The sequence below is a fragment of the Limanda limanda genome, chromosome 1 (assembly GCF_963576545.1).
Source record: "Limanda limanda chromosome 1, fLimLim1.1, whole genome shotgun sequence".
NCBI lineage: Eukaryota > Metazoa > Chordata > Actinopteri > Pleuronectiformes > Pleuronectidae > Limanda > Limanda limanda.
The window spans coordinates 25,111,802-25,132,826 of NC_083636.1; the positions used below are offsets into that span (position 1 = coordinate 25,111,802).

General features: G+C 40.3%; 1 protein-coding gene across 1 annotated transcript; it reads left to right on the forward strand.

Moving 5' to 3' along the window:
- Positions 1 to 31: 31 nt before the first annotated feature.
- LOC133010904 (huntingtin-interacting protein 1-related protein-like) lies at positions 32 to 19,120 on the forward strand. The gene is made up of 33 exons (XM_061078563.1): positions 32 to 482; positions 830 to 893; positions 1,878 to 2,020; positions 2,125 to 2,181; positions 2,512 to 2,592; positions 2,686 to 2,762; positions 2,853 to 2,914; positions 3,521 to 3,661; positions 3,820 to 3,877; positions 4,857 to 4,932; positions 5,028 to 5,150; positions 5,238 to 5,360; positions 6,147 to 6,330; positions 6,415 to 6,503; positions 6,631 to 6,747; positions 6,853 to 6,954; positions 8,174 to 8,368; positions 9,324 to 9,434; positions 9,525 to 9,719; positions 9,818 to 9,965; positions 10,930 to 11,016; positions 11,094 to 11,201; positions 11,301 to 11,437; positions 13,718 to 13,828; positions 13,908 to 13,966; positions 14,058 to 14,088; positions 14,189 to 14,251; positions 15,159 to 15,259; positions 15,384 to 15,489; positions 16,474 to 16,597; positions 17,646 to 17,707; positions 17,800 to 18,624; positions 18,732 to 19,120. Exons 1-33 carry the CDS (start codon positions 402 to 404, stop codon positions 18,765 to 18,767), a joined length of 4,077 nt encoding a protein of 1,358 aa, XP_060934546.1. The 5' UTR covers positions 32 to 401; the 3' UTR covers positions 18,768 to 19,120.
- Positions 19,121 to 21,025: the final 1,905 nt, after the last annotated feature.

A 21,025-nucleotide genomic window follows, 5' to 3' on the forward strand; every position in this document is an offset into this window, starting at 1 on the left:
GTGTATTTTATACAAATGTGTTGTTTCTTAAATACAGGTATTGTGTATTTTTAAAATCCAGTTTAAGGCTTTTAACGGCTGCAAGGTGTGAAGTAGGTGAGATGTGAAACCAGTCCTACAGGGCTGTTGAGTGGTGTGTCCTTGTATTGTCTTTCCAGTTTCACTGCCTCCAGATTTGTCGGGTGACTCAGTGAAGAAGTCTGTAGCTGTTCATTGTAACTCAGCCATCGTGTCACTACCTTTCGGACTTCATCCGCTCTCGGGTTCACTTTGAGAGGCGGGACGTTTTAGATAATATCCACCGCGACATTGTGACGCACCTTTTGTTTAAAGGGGGTAATGAGCTGAAACCTGGACTGGGACCATCCGACTTGTAGTTTGTGTGGAGCACAGTGAGCAGGATGAGCAAAACAAAGAATAAAAGCGACAATAAGACGGAAAAGGCTTTGGCTGCGGAGAAGGAGCAGTTTGGTAAACAACAGGTGAGTGATTGATTTTCTTTTGGCAGCGCTAAATATAAGTTTTTTTATCCGAGGGTCAACAGGTTTTGTTTATCCAGATTCCATTTAAGGCTTTTCTAGATTGTTACCTGTTGACAACAAACACGTGGTAACTGTTTTAACCTCGCACTACAAGATCATTTTTTTTTTAAAGTTAAAACCAACCAAAAACAACATTGTCCTAATCTCATGTAGTCTATTAAGAAAAGGTTTGTCCTCTGGCTTAATCCACCTCTGTCGCTTTTTTCTTATATATTTCATCGAGCCCGACGTTGTCTTGTGGAGGTTGAGCTTTATCTTGTGTCCTGATTTCATTTCATTTCTTTCAGCTCCACAACATCAGCAAAACTGTCACCCCAGCCGAAACACCGCCCAAAGAGAAATATGTGCGCAGTATCCTTTAAAAACTAACAAACACCCAAACTGTTACTGTTTCAGACAGCCTGAAATAGAAAATGGAAATGTATTTAGTGAGAAAATGAATTGAAACTAAACTTGTCTACAGCCATCCCAGGTGTTTTAAAGGTTGAATGCTCAATGTGACCTCGGTCAAATGTTTGTTTATAATCAACACTTGGTCTTGTTTGTTAGCATGTAAATAATTAGATAAGTATGTTACAGATGAGGCTGCTCATTAGATCAAGGCAAATATTTCCCCTGATAATAGAAGCAGAGGAAAAGTTGAGGTACACAAATATCTGCAGAATTTTATGGTAGTCCTTCAACTAGTTAAGACAATTGTCTCTGAAATATAAACTTAATCCACATGGTGGCACTATGGAGCGTGTCAGGGGAAGGATTTATCCTTTGGGGATCATATAGACATTTCTACTATATATATTTTAAGATATCTCCCCTTTCTTTATATCTGACATTTATGGTTTGTGAACAAAGTGTTTGGATATTCCTTCCCATTCTTTGAGCCTTCATACAGTCCTGTTAATGGATTAATATTAGCAGCTGCCTCCTGATGTCTCCATTTTGATTGTTTTATGATATTCTGATTGTGTTCTTATAGCCTGTTAACAGTTCAACGTCAAGGATTTTATACTATTATATAATATAGATTGTATTTCTTGTAAAACCCATCAAAAGAATTTACCAAACAAATCATGAAACATTCACACTGTCCAACAAGCTTGAGGAAACATGAGAGGGATTCATCCTCTGGGGATCATGAATATCTCAGAATTTCATGGATATCCATGTATTGGTTGTTGAGATATTCCACCCCAAACACTGCCAGTATGGCTCATAGTCAAAAATATTTCTCTAGCCACAGGTCTGAGGTTGAATTGGACATATTATATATAGGACCTTTTCACTACAGTTCCCCATGTGCTTTGGTTCTTTGGAGTTTCCTTAACTGCTGTGAAGACATCATCATGGGGAGTCACAAGGAGGGCGGAGCCGCCACCTTCTGGTCCTACGCCCTGAACCTGCCTCTGTCCAGTAACTCCATAGTCAGCTGGAAGTTCTGCTACCTGCTGCACAAACTGCTCAGGGGCGGCCACAGAAACGCAAGTTCCAATTCTATATCTCTTTTTCCCTGACCAACTTTTCCACGTTTCACTTTCACATGGCTGATGTTTAATCTCATGTGTGTCTGTCTGGTCCCATACAGGCTGTTCGAGATTCTCACCGATACTGTCGGAACGTGAAAGATATGGGCATCCTCTGGGTGAGTACACACCATGAAACAGTTTTTATTCAAACTACAAAATTCAAACCATACTTAGTATTATTTTATAGTATTATTCTGTAGAGAAGTAGAAAGTCAGATATATGTAGTGGAGTCAACGTGAAAAGTACCCCAAAGTAAATCTACTTAATTTAAGTAAAGATAAATGGAAAATGTACTAAAGTACAGTCATGAAGTAAATGTACCTTGTTTCATCGCCACTGGTTGCAATATGTCTTTCATATGCTCTCTCCTGTGAGCTCTCTTACTTGTGTTTCTTTTAAAAATGATCTTATCTAATCCATTCTTATATATCCTTTTTCATTCCAGGGAAACTTGCATGATCGATACGGCCACATCGTCGCCCTGTCAGCCAAATTCCTCTGCCTCAAAATAGAATTTCATGCAAAGGTAATACTTTACTATTGGTTAAACTAATGACACGTGACAAACTCAAAATGGCAACATTGTTGGTTTGACAACAAAAACAATCCTCCTCCACAGCACAAGGTGATTCCAGCCAACCTGGAGGCCAGTGATGAGACTTTGGAGAGGGAAGCAGGAACTGACAAGAACAAAGTGTAAGTTTACTTCTCTCACCCACCGGAATTTGAGCAGCTGCCATATAATCTTACTGTTTCCTGTTAAATATGTGGTTTCTTATACCGTAGGTTGGATATGACACAGGAGCTGTTGGATTACATGGACGCTGGACTAAAGATGTCTGAGACAGGTTAGTAATCCTGTCAAAAGCATCAGTGATCAGTTTGTTATGAATTGACTTTTATATAACAAAAATAGAGATATTCTTTATTTTGTTCCTGTCAAATAATCCCTTGAGTTTTCTTTTTTCACACGTCAGTACCTTCTGAATTCCCTCCACTGTCTGTGGTTCTTTATCTCAAGCTCCTCAGTTCTTGCTTAACCTATAAATATTTAAAAATATATCATAAATATAGCCTACATATTTTATTAAGGGTTAATAATATATAAATATAAACAACAGATTACTACTCAAGTTTTCATTTGTTGGGGACTATTTTCAGTGCAAATTAATACACAGTTCGTGTTCTAGTGGTAATCATAGTAATTTTAATATTAGTATAGTAATAATGATGATAATAATATAATATTTGAATTGGCCTAGCTTGAAAGGTGCATCTCAGATACAAAAAAGGATTAAAAACACTGTTTTTGCATCAGTATATAATTGAACAACACTAATAAAACCAATGGGGATAATAGCAGATATAAGAGGTCAAGTTATTGGAAAGACAAAATAAAGAATACTACCAGGCTCATCCTTCAATTTGGCTTTTTTATTTTTCTTCATCCTAAGTTCTGCGTCAGCTCGATACCAACGGGGCCAAATCTGACACTCCAGCTGGACGGTGCAGGCTGACTCCTCTGATCCCGCTCCTACTGGACTGCAGCTTCCTCTACCACTTCTCTGTGAGGCTGATGTTTAAACTCCACAGCTGTGAGTGACACACACACACACACACACACACACACACACACACACACACACACACACACACACACACACACAAACGCATGCACGCAAACAGACACACACACGCACACAGTATGTTTTGATCCACTCAGACCTTACTCGTCAAGTCCTCTGTTTTACAGGCATCGCCCCAGATGCTCTTCTTGGACACCGAGAGCGGTTCCGTGATCTCTTCATGAGGTAGGTTGTTCGTGAATAAATGAGTTAATGAGACTTTCATTACTGTGCCATGAATCCATACAAGACAGGACCAGAGGGCTGCATGTACATTTACAAAAAAACGGAAAAGGTAACTACAGATCCTTCACAGATGGCATACGGATGTGGGCTACTTCAGGCAATGATGCAACACTTCTGACCTTCTTGTGGATTTTACTAAATGGATTTGAACAATAAGTTGCCCACTAGTAAAATTGCAAATATGGCCCAAATATCCCAAAAGAAACGTGGGTCACTTTTGGCAAACATGCATTGCTCTTGGCAAAGTGTAATCCTGGATGTGAACTTAAAGCGACAGATGGGATACAAAGTTAATTTGGCCCAAATAGAATAAAACAAATCCGGGCCACCTTTGGCACTTTTGGTAGATATGCAGTATTGCTATAGTTTACATATGGCCCAGATCTGGCAAACAGGAGGGGTGGGGGGGATGGCCCAGTGCCACCATATAATGTGGCATGTGGGCTGGATGTGGGACGTGTAGGTCAAAACTGGGCTAAAACTATTTGGCTGTGTATTAATCTTTAGACCATCATTGACTGTAACAAAATTCACAAATCAGGGACGGAAACATAAATCTGTAAAATCTTTTTAAATCGACCATCTTATCTTCACTTCCAGGATTTTGAGAGAAGGTTATGAAAATCAACCAGGCGCTCCAGTTTTTCATCATCTGTATGTCAGAATATTTCGGGGTTTTATCGAGCCCATTTGTGAAAAATGAATTATCTTGCTACAAAAGAAAATGTAACTCTCAAGAAGAATAAATACAAGACTCCTCTGTGCAGCTAAACCTCTTTGTTTTCTAGATAAACAACATACAAAATCATGCTTCAAATATTAAGAAAATACCTTCTGCCCTTGTAGCGCAACTTTGTGATCATTATTCTGCATCAGAACCTTTTAGCATTTCTAACAAGATCTGTATTTTCTTCCACAGCCTCTCACAGTTCTTTGACCGAGCCAGGGAAATGGAGTTCTTCAAAAGAATCATCCAGATCCCAGATCTCCCAGACGTAAGTGAAAGGTTTGGGAATTTCTGTGTGTACATGAATCAGTTTTATGTGATTTTCCGTCACGCCTGTATGTTTTTTTAATTATGACCCTGCAGTCTCCACCAAACTTCCTGCGAGCTGCTGCCCTGGCCGAGTATAAGAAGCCAGTGGTGCTGATGCCCAACGAGGAGCGGGAGGAGGAGGGCGAGCCACAGCCGGAGTTTAGAGAAACACCACAGGTGATAAGTTTACATGCAAGTGAAAATTCGGATTACGTTGTTCACCTTTTGTTGTATGGCTAACACTGAGGCTTTTTCTCATGGCAGTACTATTCCCTGAGCCAAATGGCAGCACCCGACGCTTCTGTGGGGCAGAGAGACACAGAGACTGAGAGCATGAGGAGGGAGCTGGAGGCGCTGAAACCAGAGCTGTATCTCATCAGGAACGAGGTACGTCCTGCATCCTGCTGTTGAAGCAGTTGGACGAAGATGTCTACACGTTTAACCAAATTGGTGCCAAATTAGGATTTACCTGTTGGCAATATACCCATGGATACACAGACAACTGGTTTACCAGGCTATCGACGAAAACATGAGGATTCTTTTGCTAATTCTTCAGTTACAAGAATTTTTCTGCCGGCTGTGGCTCAGGAGGTACAGTGGGTCATCCAATAACCAGAAGGTCGGAGGTTCGATCTCAGTCTCTATTTCAGTATCAGCATGCTAAAGTGTCCTTAGGCCAGATACCGAACCTTAAATTGCCCCTGACGGCTTTGCCTGTAGTGTGTGAGGGATGTGTTTCAGAGTATGTGCTGCTCATAAAGGCACTGTATGAATGTGTGTGTAAATGGGTGAAATGGAAAACTGATCTGTAAAAGTGGTCAAGATGAGAAAAGTTATATTTAATACAGACCATTTTCCATTTGTATAATTTCTAATCAGCCATATGGACATAGATTTGTCGCAGATATCAGAGATCTTCAGAAAGCGTCAGATTTGACTTGGTTGTGATTCACAGAAGAATAATTAGGAGAAAGATTTTAGATGTAAATTTCAACATTTGGGCACAAAGGATTCATGTGTCACTGCCACGGCTGCTATTTCCAACTCCCATTTGTTTGCGATGCACCACCCTGCACTTGCACATTTCACCAGGTCTTAGATTTCTCCCCGTAGCTGTGAGGACTTTCCTGTTGCTTTCTACTTATACATACACCCTGTCCCTCCCGTCCGCAGGCTCAGAGGTGTGTGACCGAGTTAAAGTCTCAAGTGAATCATCTGGGAGCTGAGGTGGAGGAGCAGCGCACCCACAAGCAGATGGCGATGGTGGAAAACGAACAGCTGCGGATGGAAGTGGAGGCTCTGCGGTGCAATAACGTGGCCAATGTTGGAGCACAGATTGGACTGAAGGAGGCAGATAGTGAGTGTACGGTTTCGTGTGCAGGCCAATGAGAAACATGAATGTTGCTGAACGATACTGAAACATCCCGTCATGTCTGCACAGGCAGAGCTCAGGCAGCGGAGGTTCGGTTCACCCAGCTCAAAGAGAGACACGCCGAGCTGGTGACCAGTCACGCCGACTTAATGAAGAAGGTAAACCTTTGTCACACCCTTAAAGGAACTGGTGGACATTTTATGAACATGCTTCTCCACTGATAGTTAGATGAGAAGATCCACATTTCAGTTCACTAATATTTGGTACTTATGTTTCCATGTGCAGAACGCAGAGACAGTGAAGGCGCTGTCCGGTACAAAACAAGACCAAGGTGATTTACTGAGAGCGAAGACCCAGCTAGAAAGTGAGGTGGAAATACTACGGCAGGAGAAAAGAAACACGGTGAGACCTCTTCAGCCCCTGATAGCACTGCTTATCATCTGTTTCTGCCTTGGTTTACGAAGACTCATGAATGAATATTGAATCTGTGACTCCTCTCTCACTCAGATGAGTCAGCAGCAGCAGGAGGCCGAGCGCCTCAACAAGGAACTGCTGGAGCAGCGAGCAGAGCTGGCCCTCCTCCGCGGCGCCCTGCAGAATAAAGAGATGGTGAGACTGGAAAATATACTCACTCAAAACTTTTAGCGTCAAGATGTCCTGAGTGGGTCCTGCACATCTTTTTCCAACGTGTTTTTTATGTGTTCATTTATTTGACAGAGCTCATTACTCAACAGACAAAATACTGTAAATGAGCTGTGTAAGCAAATTTGCAGTTGTCCTATTGGCAAGTTCTTACAAAGAGATCGGAAATAAAACACCTATTTTATATAATCAAAAATATCTATGGATAATTCACTTGCATTACATACCACCCAAACTAACAGCACAACAAACCCATAATCAAAACACTGCCGAAAAACGAATAAACGACCCCTAATTACAGAGGGGTTACAATACACTAACACATTCAAATACAATACAATATGCATGTAAACTGGAACACACAAAATAAAGTGGAATAATAACTTATGACAACAAGTTTAGTTTGCTTTGAGCCATATTTTAAGTTTGTATTTAAAGGTAAGGTTATTTAACTTTTTGGCCTTTGTGTTTCAAGCTCTCTAGCTACTGAATGATCAATTTAATCTGGTCAGGTAAATTTATGAAGAGATCATTTTCTTCTACAAAGTTAATTCAGTCTTTTCAAAACTTATTTTGGTATCAATTAAAAGGTGTCATCCACTTGTAAAAGTTATCAAGTAATAAAAGCGAGCATACTTTCTTATTGATTTATTCAAAATAATATTTTCGATCATGATTATTTAGGAAACCTTGCGTTTTGTGTCACTGGTGTCCTTAGATATTTAATATACATGACACAAAAAGTCACTTTGAGATGCCTTTATTCGGACCAATTATTAATCTGTTCATTCCTTAATGTAACTTCATGGTAAATAGTCTGTATTTGTTAAGTGCTTTCCGAGTCTTGATGACCCCACTTTAAAGTAAATCTCTATTCACCCATTCACACAGTGCATCTATGCACCGCACTTTTATATGATGGGCAACTCGGAGGTTCAGTATCTTAACCAAGGCATACAGATGGGGAAGACTGGGATCAAACCTTCAACCTTCTGGTTGGAGTATGACTGCTTATTAACCCACAATATGTCACTTATTGATGATAAGTCACAACAGGACATATTAATGTACATCTCTTACATTCTCACTCATGCAAGTTACTGCTTGTTTGCTCTGTTATGGAATCGTCTCGTTCTCAGGCCTGACTTTCATTCAGACACCGTACTTAACGCGTCACTTTGTGCAGGAGGGATCTCATGTGAGCAGCAGCATGATTGCTCTGCAGGCCGAGCGGGAAGTGCTGCTGCGTTCGGCCAGAGAGAGGGACGCCGAGCTCTCCTCGCTGAGACAGCAGGCGCAGCAGCAGCAGGGCTCCCTGGACCTGGAGAGAGACCGCACCAACAGAGAGATGGAGGCGCTGAGAGCTCAGCTGCAGCAACAGGTAAACACCACAGAGGGCTGGTTCAAACGCTTCTAACGTGTAAGTGTCTGCACTGAACAGTACTGCTTAGAAATTATTTGGTTTTACCCAAGAGAAAGCAATGCTGCCTTTTAGCAATACCAGCACCTTCCATTACAATCCATTTGATTTTGCAGAACTTGTCTGGCATCAAGCCGCTCTTCTAACATCCCCTCACATTCCGTTTCCAGTACTTTACATGTCCAGGCTCCAGCGAGCAAACAGCAAACTCTATCCTGTGTATTAATGCACATTAGATATTAAATTGACTACATTTCCACCAGGAATAAACCAGGAACCTTTTGATCACCACACAACTGCTCTACCTCCCATTGGGCAACATGCAATTTATAAGCCAAAAGCCTTGAAATGTTCTATGTCCGCATTAAAATCAAGTAGACCTGCACCTAATTTTACTTTTTTATATTTAAGTAGTCATTTATTGTTAAAATTATTTCTCAGTCAATTTGACATGTTTTCAAATGTCTTGTTTTGTCCGTCCAACAGCCCCAAGGCCCAAAATATTCAGTGTTCTATAAGAAAAGATGAAGTAAAACAGAAAGTAGGTCAAACAACACTATTCTAATTCTTAAAAGACAATAAAGATAATTATTGAATTATAAAAATTGTGTCAAGTTAATTTGAGTGTTGCACCTCTCCTTTAATGATCGGTACCTCAGCCTTGGATCATCTTTTCAATTAAAGCTAGGGTTGGGAATCCTGGAAAAGCAAGAAAGACCAGATTACCCCTTGAAAAAATGCAATCAAAAAAATGCAACCTTAAAACATATCTAACTGTATCTAACATATCTAACACCATCTTGTCTGACCACTTTTGAGGCATTAAATCATTTTTACATCAGCTTTTGGTTCTTACTCTAACTCCTGTTGATTGTTTTTACCGTGTGTATGATTCCTATGTAACTGTTTTCCACAGCTGGCCATCAATGCAGAGCAGAAGCTGGAGATCGACAGGCTGAGGCGAGAGCTGGACTCAACACGAGCAGAGCTGACACGTGCGAACAACGCCCTGATGAGCAAAGAAATGGTAGCCATAACTTTTCCAGTACATCATCAAACCAAATCCTCTTCAAGCGAAGCATTGGCAGTAATACAACTCTCAACTTTTGTTCCACAGAGTGGTACCCAGCTGAACAGTACACTAGTAGGGATGCAGGCGGAGAGGGAAGGGTTGCTCCGGTCGGTGAGGGACCATGAGTCTGAGCTGAACTCCCTCAGGCAGCAAGCTCAGCTCCAGCAGAGCTCCATAGAGCAGGAGAGGCAGCGCAGCAGCATGGAGCTGGGAAGCTTGCACGCCCAGATACAGCAGCAGGTGCTGAGCTGTGTTTATGACTGTGCAGAGAAGCTGTCATGAATGTTTTAGCAGTTAGTCATTGATGAGCTCCTGTGTGTTTGTGTGTTTGAAAACAGGCCTGTCGGGAAGGTGAGCTGACCCAGAAGCTGCAGGACGAGCAGTTCTGTCTGCTGCAGTGTGCTGTGGTGGAGGCCGAGGGCATCATACTGGACGCTGTGGCCAAACTGGACGACCCCATTCACGTCCGCTGCATCAGCTCACCTGGTAGAAACCTTTTAATTTCTCCCCCCCCAAGTAATCCCAATGAACACACTGTAGGACTTTAACAATCTGGTATTTCAACAATCATATAATTTATTTTATAAACCTAACAAACATATAAAAGCAATTATTACCAGCCATCAAAAATCTGGGTAGGAGGAAAAACAAGATCCACACCCTGGATTTCCAAGAGCGGAACAAAAGAAATGTCATACAAATAAATGGAATAATTCTCACTGCAATATACAGAATAAATACAAAACAATATCAACTTACCAGACTTACTTCTGGAAAACACACAATATCTAAGGAGACCATTGATTCTGATTCTAGACATGATAACAAAGTGATTAATAACTGAGTGAACATATACAACACAAGAGAAACAATAACAAGTTGAAGAAAAATTTGTCCAACAGATACATGTTTATAGTTTAATTCAGTCCTTTCATTTTAGAAACTTTGTAAATAGTTTTTAAATGTTAATCATATTTTTATAAATACTCATTTATAATGAATTATATCTTTGTTTGAGAATTGGGTCAATAATTGCCCCCATTGGGTTTTAAAAACTGCATAAATGAGTAACAGCACATCACAATGTAAGTAGTACAATGTTCTTATTAACATATAATTGTTATTTATATATAATATATTTTCAATGATAATAACTTATACCACATTGTCACTATTTGTACAGCAGCATCTAGATATGGGCGGCCACAGGAGCAGTTAGAGTTGTTGACGATTAGACTAATAAAGATTCACAGTATATCTGCTTACAGCTATATCATTTATTTAAGAATGTGTATTAATAGATTTTATTCTGCATATGTGGGTTCATTAGGGAAGGTGAAAGTAAACAATTACCATTAACTTCCTTGTTCTTAGACCTTCTTAGTCCTTAGCTTGTAACTTTGCACTTCAGCTCCATTTCTCTAACCAGTTCTCGCTCTGGTTTTTTCAGATTACTTGGTGAACCGCGCTGAAATCACTCTGGCTTCCATAGACAAGATGCAGCAGAGCCACACAGTCTACGTGGGAAACATGAGCGGTAAGTGTTCAGGTTTGGGGACGCGTTGTGTTTACCTCATACGATCGGTGCATCTGATGCTCCTCTGTTGTGTTTAGATGCCAGTGGCTTGTTGAGAGCGGTCACACAGTTCTCTCACCTCTCTGCCGACACCATCGTCAACGGAGCAGCAACATCGCACTCGGCCCCCACGGACCAAGCTGACCGTGAGCGAAACCCACTCACACTGGTTCTGGATACACACTCCTCTAAATACTTTATGCACAAACATTTAACTCTGTGTCCTGCGTCTTTGTCTCATGCAGGTTTGACTGACAGCTGCCGGGACTGTGCGAATAACTGCCTGCAGTTCTTGAAGGATCTGAAGTTTCAGGCCAGTTTACCGAGAGCAGACCCTTCTGCCATACGCTACACTGTTCAACGCATCCTCGCCTTAGGACAGGTGGGTCAGAACGGATATTTCTTGAGACTATAGCCATTGTTAGTGGCTCTGTGAGCAATGCTTTGGGGCGGGCTCTAATGACAAAGGCTGATATATCTGTTAAATTACTGGACAAAGTCAGAGCATCATTGGAGTTATGGTCAATTCATCCTCAGAGGAACATGGACATTTGTGCCTAAATTACATGGCAATCCATGTAAACCAGTAGTGAACTCCTCAAAGTGGTGCTTCAGGAAAAGACAGGTTCTCAATTAGGTCACAAGGATCCATCATGTTGGGACCATGAATCCGAATAAAATGTCTTGTCATTTGATGTAGTAAATGCAGAAATAACTCAGCCACGTGGCGGCAGCATGGAACTATAGGGGTCCATAAAATATGAGCTAATTTGTATTATCGCTGGTAACATGTATTTTCAGTTCTCCTGTGCATTTTTTGTTTCAAATTAAAGAAAGACTAAAATTTCTCATTGGATACTATACAGTCTTATATTACAGTCTTTTCCAGACACGGCTTTGTTTCTTTTTTTATTGATGGTTATTGTTATGGAAGATTTCTGGAACCTGGTGAAACAAGAACTCAGGCAGCAGCTGATGTCTAATGCAGAATATTTCAATGTAGACCTGATGTATCAAGGAGACCAGAAGGTGAAACATTATTTCAGATATGAAAGTCCCTCAACGTAGACACTGCAATGCACTGGTGTTGGTGGGCCTTTTATCTATGACCTGAATTTGGGTTTGCTTAGAGAGATGGGAGAATCTGTGGAATTTAGACAGGCACCATTCTCCTGTACAGATATAATATACACTATACATAATCTATAGTGGCATATACATATACAGTAATGTGTGAGGATGGTCAAACATTCCTCAACACTTATCTGGACGTGATGTGTCTGGATTTTATTACATAAGATACAAAGTGTATAGAAACTACTAACCAACCCTACCTTTATTGTTTAGTTTGCAGACACTGTCACTAAAGCTACTTTCAGACATGCACTGAACTTCAGTGATCCAGTTTCCAGAGGAGCTATATGCGTGAATGCAAATGTCGAAGTGAGAGCATTTGGACTTTCTGCTGAAATTCTCTGGTTGCTCCCCTCTCAGTGAATACCAGACCTGGCATTAACCATTGATAGAAATCAAAAGGTTTAGATCTGTCTCCTGGCTCAGGCAGGACAGGTTGAATCTTGGGCTGACAGCGTACTATAGTGAAACACAATGACCCTATAGATTAAAAAGGATTCATCACAGTCATACATGCAGATCTAGCGGGCCAATGTTAAAGCCCCTGAAAACGTTTCAAATCCCATATTCATAAACTAATTCATTCCAACCTTTATTTATACAGGGAGGCCCAGTGAGGGTAAGCTCTGTGTCAGAGGAATATACAATATAAGAAATAATAATCCACAAATGATCAGATAAGTAATAAGCAATAGAATGTACAAAAAACAATAAAAACAATAAAACACAAAATATAGAACACCACACTGCTAAAAAACTTTTATCTAATTTATCCTTTTTTCCGAATGTTGTTCCTTTTGTGTGGAGCATCAAATTCAAAAGCCAAATTCGCCATCTCCGTGCTAACAAGTGGATTCTGTAGGACCGCATACTGCAGGGAACTTTCATTAATACAAATCAGAAGTTAGTACATTTCCTAGACCAAATGCATTGTTTGGAAAAAAGACTTTCCTGAATGTATTTATAGAGTTTAACAGTCCAAAATGTTTCTCAGGATCTGATTTAAATGGAAGATGATGCAGATGATTATCATCCATTTCTCAGCAGAAAGGAGAGCAGACTTTTTTTTTAAATGAGACGCTGTCGTGTCAAAAAAGTAAACTGCTCTAACTATGGCAGAAAATGTTGTGTTAATTTTATATTTTAGCCTCCTGTCACTCAAAGACCAGACCAGGTTCCCTCTCTTTATTTCACCCACAGCTTGCCCATATGTAATGAATGTTCACCTCTATTGTACCCATAAATAAAGGTGAACCCGCAATGGGGAAATTTGCAATATTACAGCAGCAAAAAGACATCAGCAATTCTAAGTAGAAATAGAAAAAGTGTACAGTACAAATAAATATATTATGTGAGAGAATATGTACAGTGAGTGGTTTGCACATAAATATATTGCACAGACAGATGAATATGGCACAGTGAATATTGCACAGTTGAAAAATGTTAAAGTGCAATGCTTAATGGTTGTGCATGTAGTTTTACTGGGATATATATGTGTTGTACCTGTTACAAACTGTTTCTTGTGTAGGATTTGCGTCCAAAGGGGCGGGATGTGCTGAAAGAAGAGCTGGGAAGCATGGTGGACAGAGAGATGATCGCTACCTCCACTGCCATCGAGGAGGCCGTGCTGCGAATGGACGTAAGAACAGACACAAACGTGAAAATCTCCTGGACAGCGTTAGATTCTTAACGTTTCTGTTTGCGTTTCGTCTTCACAGGAGATCATGAACCAGGCAAGGAGAGACACTACTGGTGTTAAGATGGAGGTCAACCAGGGGTATGATGAAAACTGTAGATCTGTTCTGTTTATATTAAGTCTCTTTACATCATCTTATGTCTGATTATGTCTTCCTTGTGTTTCCCCTCAGTATCTTGGGATCCTGCTCAGACCTGATGAAGGTAAAAAAACAGATCCTAGTTTCAAATAATTTTCTATGAACTTATGATTCATATTCCACTTCATGTTAATTTATACTGCTGTGCTCTCTCTCCTCTCCAGGCTGTTCATATGCTGGTAACGGCTTCTGCTGATTTACAGAAAGACATAGTGGAAGGAGGCAGGGTAAGTTCCAGACCTTTTCCCATGTACTCTAAAAAGCTAAATCTTTATTTTGTTAAAAATAAGTCATATTTATAAACACATTCATTCTTTTTTTTTAAATGTATTATTCCTATACAGTGAAATGTTGGATTTACCTTTAAGAGCAGCTCGCAAGTGATCACTAATCAGAAACAAGGATTTAACCTAAATCTCTACTTTTACCTATTGATTATATCCTTCATATTACCTGTACAATTAACAGTCTGATTATTACAGTCTAAAATTATATTTTATACATACACATTCTCTTTTGTACTGTGGAAACTAATGAATAACTCAAAATCAATAACATGGACAAAACCCTTGAATATTCTGGTGCACAGCGATACAAAATTCAAATGACTTTTCCCTTTTAATGTGTTTGGAGTTTGGTAATATTGTCTCAAAAGCCAGCGGCAAAAGGCAAGATTTACTATATTCTCTAATTTCTATGGTTAGTAGTAAATGTTTTTTTCACCAAGTTCATTAAACAAACCATATGCTATATAAGGAAACATTTATCACCACAGTGAATATTCAAGGAAAGTGCCTAGTTTCATTCTTTTTGTTTGCACCACAGATTAATTGTGATAAAAGAAAAAAGAAAAAAAGGGAAATAAGATCTGTGTGTAATGATAAAGGTAAACAGTATATTAAAATAGTGTGATATAAATGTCAATAAATTCTCAAAGATAATAAATAATAGACCTTATTGTCCACGCGGTTCTTTTATTCGTTTTTTATTGGTATTAATTTTATTAGTCCTTGGCTGGTGTGACCATTTAAAGGGTTATTCTGGTTATTTTAAGAAACCTTACTTTAACAATAAAAGAAACCACAGAAGTGTTGCATGTACATAGTCATGCTTCTGTAATCCCTCCTCCCACAGGGAGCAGCATCTGTTACAGACTTTTATGCCAAAAACTCTCGCTGGACCGAGGGACTCATCTCTGCGTCTAAGGCCGTGGGCTGGGGCGCCACGCAGCTGCTGTAAGAACAGAACACCATCCATGGAAACACATTCTGCTTATTATGAATTATCTTAGACTTGTGAGCTGAATGACACACTGTGTAATGAGACTGTCTGTGCACGTGTTCACCTCTTTGCCTTCAGAGACTCAGCCGACCGGGTTGTTGGGGAAAACGGTGCGTACGAGGAGCTCATCGTCTGTTCACATGAGATCGCCGCCAGCACCGCCCAGCTGGTCGCTGCCTCCAAGGTACAGTGTGAAGGCTGTGAAGCAGTGTCACCCCTTCAAATGCTCCTGATGGAGGTTTCCAATTTAGATCAGTTTATTTGTTTGGCGCCAGATCACAACAGACATTGTGAAAAGGAAACTTTACAAACCTATAGAGAAACACAGCAGTTCCCATAACGAGCAACTCTTGGGTGGCTGTAGGCAGAGAAAACTCCCTTTTAACAAGAAGAAAAAGAGAGAAGAGAGATGAGAGGTGGGTGGAAAAGAGGGGAGAGAAGAGAGAGAAGGGGGGAGATAGAAGTGAGAGAGACTAGGAACGGTTGTGTTACTGTCCACCACAAACTGATGTGGATGCTGTGAGTAAATTTGTTGATGAGAGTGATATGATGCACATTAAACCATTGATTGAAAGTAACTCTACTGCAGAACTCTGAGGGGCTCAACTACAATTATGATTCAGAATCTATTTAACAATATATAAGATAATGAGACGAGCTAAAGACCCATCACATTTCAGATGTCTATGTTCAGACCTGATCTCTCTTCCACGCTATTCTGTATGGAAATGACCACATACGTCTATTTTGTTCTGTTAGTGAGGATCAAATTGTGGTTTCTACCCAGTCAGAGTCATCGCTTTTCATTGGGCCTGTCTCCTGTGTAGGAAGTAGTCTCATGTAAAAAATGTTCCCATGAAGTTCTGTGGATTATTTACTGTAATCGATTATTAAGCATGGTGAATTTTTGAGTGCTGTGACGTCCATGTGTGAAATTCACCTCCAGATGAGCCTCCACTGTGTTCTCAGAGTGAGACATGTTAAAAGCTGGGAAAATAAAACCCAATCAGCCCAGACTGCACAGGGTAAAGGTAAAATAGTACATATCTTGTTGAGAAATCACATAAAAGACAGTGTCATCTCCCCAAGTTGAATACAACTTGAATGAAAACCAATCTGAATAGTACTAAATTCTTACATGTGTCGATGTGATTTACTATCATTTCAGGTGAAGGCTGACCGCAGCAACAAGAAGCTGAACACGCTGCAGCATGCCTCGCGACACGTCAACGACATGGCCGCCGTGGTCGTCACCTCCACCAAGCACGGGCAGCAGCAGATCTCCGAACAAGGTGAGAGCAGGAAGTAGACGAGCCTTTACAGCTCTGCTAACAATTCATCCTGAGGGGAACATGGATGATGTCTGGACCAAATTTCATAGCAATCCATCAAATATGTGTGTTTGAAATATGTATCTACATATTAATTCCACAAACATCAGTTTGTCTGTATGTGAAACGAATATCTCTCGAACCATTCACCTTATTGGATTTACACTTTTGTATTGTTAATGGCCCCGGCTAGTGCAATGGCGAGATTGGTGCGATTTGGAACCGGTGCACTGTAGAAGTCAGTGGGGGGGTGGCGGTGTAACCTCAGTCTGTGAAAGCGTCTTCTTCTACGTCCTCAGATAAACTACAGCAGCGGCTAGAAACTGGGTCAAACTGTGGGTTAAAACGGCTGACAGATCAGTTTAAATATTATTATTTATTTTTTTTTACCATACAAGACAAACACAGACACAAATGGACTGATACTGATGCTGAATCCAACATGGCATCCACATTCATAGAATCACTTCTTGTTTGGCAATTAATCTTAAAAGTAAAAGCAGCTGAATTACAGAGCTTTTATTTTGAAATGTTGTGTCGATAGATGTGTATAGAAAAAATAACAGTAGTTAAGTAAATCATTTAAACTTGTATATAAACCCCACATGTGAACGGTGATGAAGAACATTTGGTTTAATTTGATGATAAACACTGAATATAAAATCTTCACTGCAGATAAACCAGGCAGGATGACCACAAAGTGTTCTAACTTCACTCTGAACCGTAGACCGTTTGTAAAAAGCCAAGAAGTCCAGCACACAAACAATGAAAAGTGACAGTATATTGTAGAACTGTTTGAGGTGGACTCACTAATGATAAGGAATAATTCTGAAGTAGATATGGAACACAGAACAAGAGAACAAGAGAAAATGTAAATGTCAAAGTCATGATTTGGCTAAAGGAAAAGTAAGGGGATCACCAACATCAGCTGTGTTCATCCGTGAAAGTCTGTACAAAATTTCATAGACAGACATCGAAAATATCAGCTTTAACTCTGATGTGTTTGCAGGTATGATGGACTTCTCTGGCATGTCTCTGATCAAGCTGAAGAAAGAAGAAATGGAGGCTCAGGTGAGGCTCATTTCGTCCTGTCTCGTTTTAGGAGCGCCTGTTGATTGGAGCTCTGAAGCTAATGAGGGCGTTCTGCTCCGTGAATCTCTCAGGTGAAGGTGCTGCAGCTGGAGAGCGAGCTGGACCAGGAGCGGGTCCGCCTGGGGGAGCTGAGGAAGAGGCACTACGTGCTCAGCCCCTCTGGGAGCTTTGACGACGAACAGGAGGCGTCTGATCACTTCCCGCCGCCGCCGCCTCCCACTCTGCTCGACTCGACCCCGGTGCCATCGTCCTTTTCGCAGACGCAGCCTTACCTGAACACTCAGAGTTTTGCCCAAAGCAACCCGTTCGCCCCGACTCAAATGCAGCCCTTCTCGCTGCCGCAGTCTCTCACACCAACAAACACTTACACACAGGCCCAGACATACACACCATCTCAAACATACACACCGGCACAAACCTTTACACCATCCCAGACTCCAACACCGTCTCAAACCTTCACACCATCACAAACATACACACCAGTCCAGACTCAAACCCCGTCACAAACATATACACCATCTCAAACATACACACCAGCACAAACCTTTACACCTGTCCAGACTCACACATCGTCTCAAACCTTCAATCCAACCCAGACTCACACACCGTCTCAAACCTTCACACCGTCTCAAACCTTCACACCATCCCAGTCTCAAACCCCGTCTCAAACCTTTACACCGTCTCAGCCTTACATCCCAGCTCAGCCTTTCACACCGAACCCAGCCCAAAGTTACTCAAAACATCAGTCCTACTCGCCGTCCCTGTCCTCGTCGCACACGTCGCCTCAGCCGCCTGCTCAGCCTCAGGCGACCCAGCAGAACAACACCGAGGCCCCCAAACCGTCCTCCAAGAGGCAAAACATCTTCAGCAAATCTGGAAACTTGATCAAGAACGCAGTAAGTGCTGGCTCTCCTCCTCCTGAAGTTCATATGTGGTAATAAGTGGATAATGTGTGTAGATGATTCGATGTGTTGACATGAGTCTGTTTTTTTTCCGATCACAGTTTAAACGAAGTGAAACTGGAACGGGGGAATCCTGAGGAAGCGTGACCGGAAAGGAAGACTCCCTGATTTCACTTCCACATAAAATGTTTCTTATATGTCGACAAAACAATGACTTTGTTTATTAACTTAATTTTCTCTCTGGCTTTGACTTTGTGGTTTACACCAGTTACAGAAAATTTGCAAATGAAACTGACATCATGCTGTATCCTCTTTGTGATCTCACAGTAACACTTATATTCTCTTACTAATCGATGTTGCACATAAAGGTAAAAGAGGAATTCCGGCACGATACATTGTTTTCAGTCATGCACAACTATATACTGTTTTGAGATAAATTCAACTTTTTCTTCCGCACCTGTGTAATAGGTGTCATTCAACAGAAAGAATATTAAAGATCATAAAATCAGTATCAGTCTGAGTTTGGCAGCTGTCTGTTTTTTGGTACGAGAAATACTTAGTTTCCTTTTTGCAGGGTGTTGTCTCACTACCCCATGATATCCCTGTGATAAACATTCCACAAAACAAGATGAAGTGCATTCCTGAGTGCGTGTACACATGAGCAACAAGCCCAAGATAAAGAAAGACGTCTGCTGTAGTATTATCTACACGTCTATGATGGAGACAGATAAGTCAGTGTTTCGCTTTACATGGATTAAAAGTTTAAAAAAAGCTAAAGCGTGTTGCACATTCTCAAAGATTTAAGTACTTAAAGTGAGCGAGGCTTTAAAAACAAGGATCACTTAACGTCATACAAAGTGAAATAAACATAATTAAATGGAAACCATTCAGAATTCCCCCGGAGAACCTGACTCAGTATCTTCTGTCTCTTCATGTGATTCCAGATTGATGCTGCAGTTCTTCTGATTTTCTCTTAAGATAATTCTGGAATTCTGGTTGTGTGTCACCGATCAGACGCCTCCATGATAAAATGTAACTCTTTAAAGAGCCTAAATTGTTGCACAGTACTGAATGAATGATTATTTGAATAAGGTGGAAAATAAGTTATTTCACACTTAAAATATAAATGTAGCTCTACCTTCTTTTCTTTTATCTATTCAACATAACATAATCGGTAGGTATGGACAGTCAACGCTTTACAAATACCATAATGTTGTTTTATTTAAATATATCACACAATACATTGTGCAAAACCTATTATATAACCTACCGCATTTGTAATCATAAAATCTTTAATATTCACATAAATATAAAATCCAAAATACACTCCTTTTTGTAATTGATTGAATGAATGAATGAATTTGACATTTTTGGGGGGGTATTTTGAACAAGAAAGAAAACGATAACAATAATTTAAGGGACCATTTAATGTCCGAAAGCAGTAGAAATTAAGTGAACTAATCGAGTCCTATCCCTTCCTTATATTTTGTCTTAAAATGTTATTTTTAACTTACTCCTTCAAAGTTTTATTTTAAATTTTAAAGTATGAATCTCATTAAATATTATCACGATCCACGGCATAAGTTGTTGACAAATACATTCATGTTAAACAAGACCTGAAATGACATTACATTATATTGTTTTGTGATTGTTGTTAATATTATAAAGAAGTGTCAGTCTCTCTCTCTCTCTCTCTCTCTCTCTCTCTCTCTCTCTCTCTCTCTCTCTCTCTCTCTCTCTCTCTCTCTCTCTCTCTCTCTCTCTCTCTCTCTCTCTCTCTCTCTCTCTCTCTCTCTGTCTCTCTCATGCTGATGGAATAGATTCTCACAGCGACCTCATCTGTCTGTTATTTATTTCTGTCATGCGCACAACAAACTGCAGCCTCACCACCATGGAAGTGACCACTGGCTCCCAAAGGCAAAGAGCAAGAGCATGTGACAAGCTAGAAAAAGTAAGGATATGAAAACACACCGGAAACACACATCTCTACCTTCAAAATAAAAGCGCAATACAGCTTCCCAATTTGACAGGTGATTGATGCTAGTCTTAAATAAACACATAAACACTAATGCAACCTTAATGAGATTAATCACTGACTTAATCACTACTTTCCCCTAAGTAATATTTTAAAAGCTTGGAGGAGTAAAGGTTTAAAGAAGCACAAACAAGACATAACAACAACGCATGCAAATACAGAAACTGAGTTTGATTGTGTTGTCAAATTTATGAAGTTGTTTTCTTAATTTGCAGCGAATCTCTTCTCTCAGCCACCGTACTTTTCAGGCACATGCTTATTTAATATTTGCAAAAGGTGCATACTTATGAACTCAGGCCCCTACCTCTCCGACATCCTCTGCACGTCCCTGGCTTTGACGGTTTTTGATTCAGAAATTGT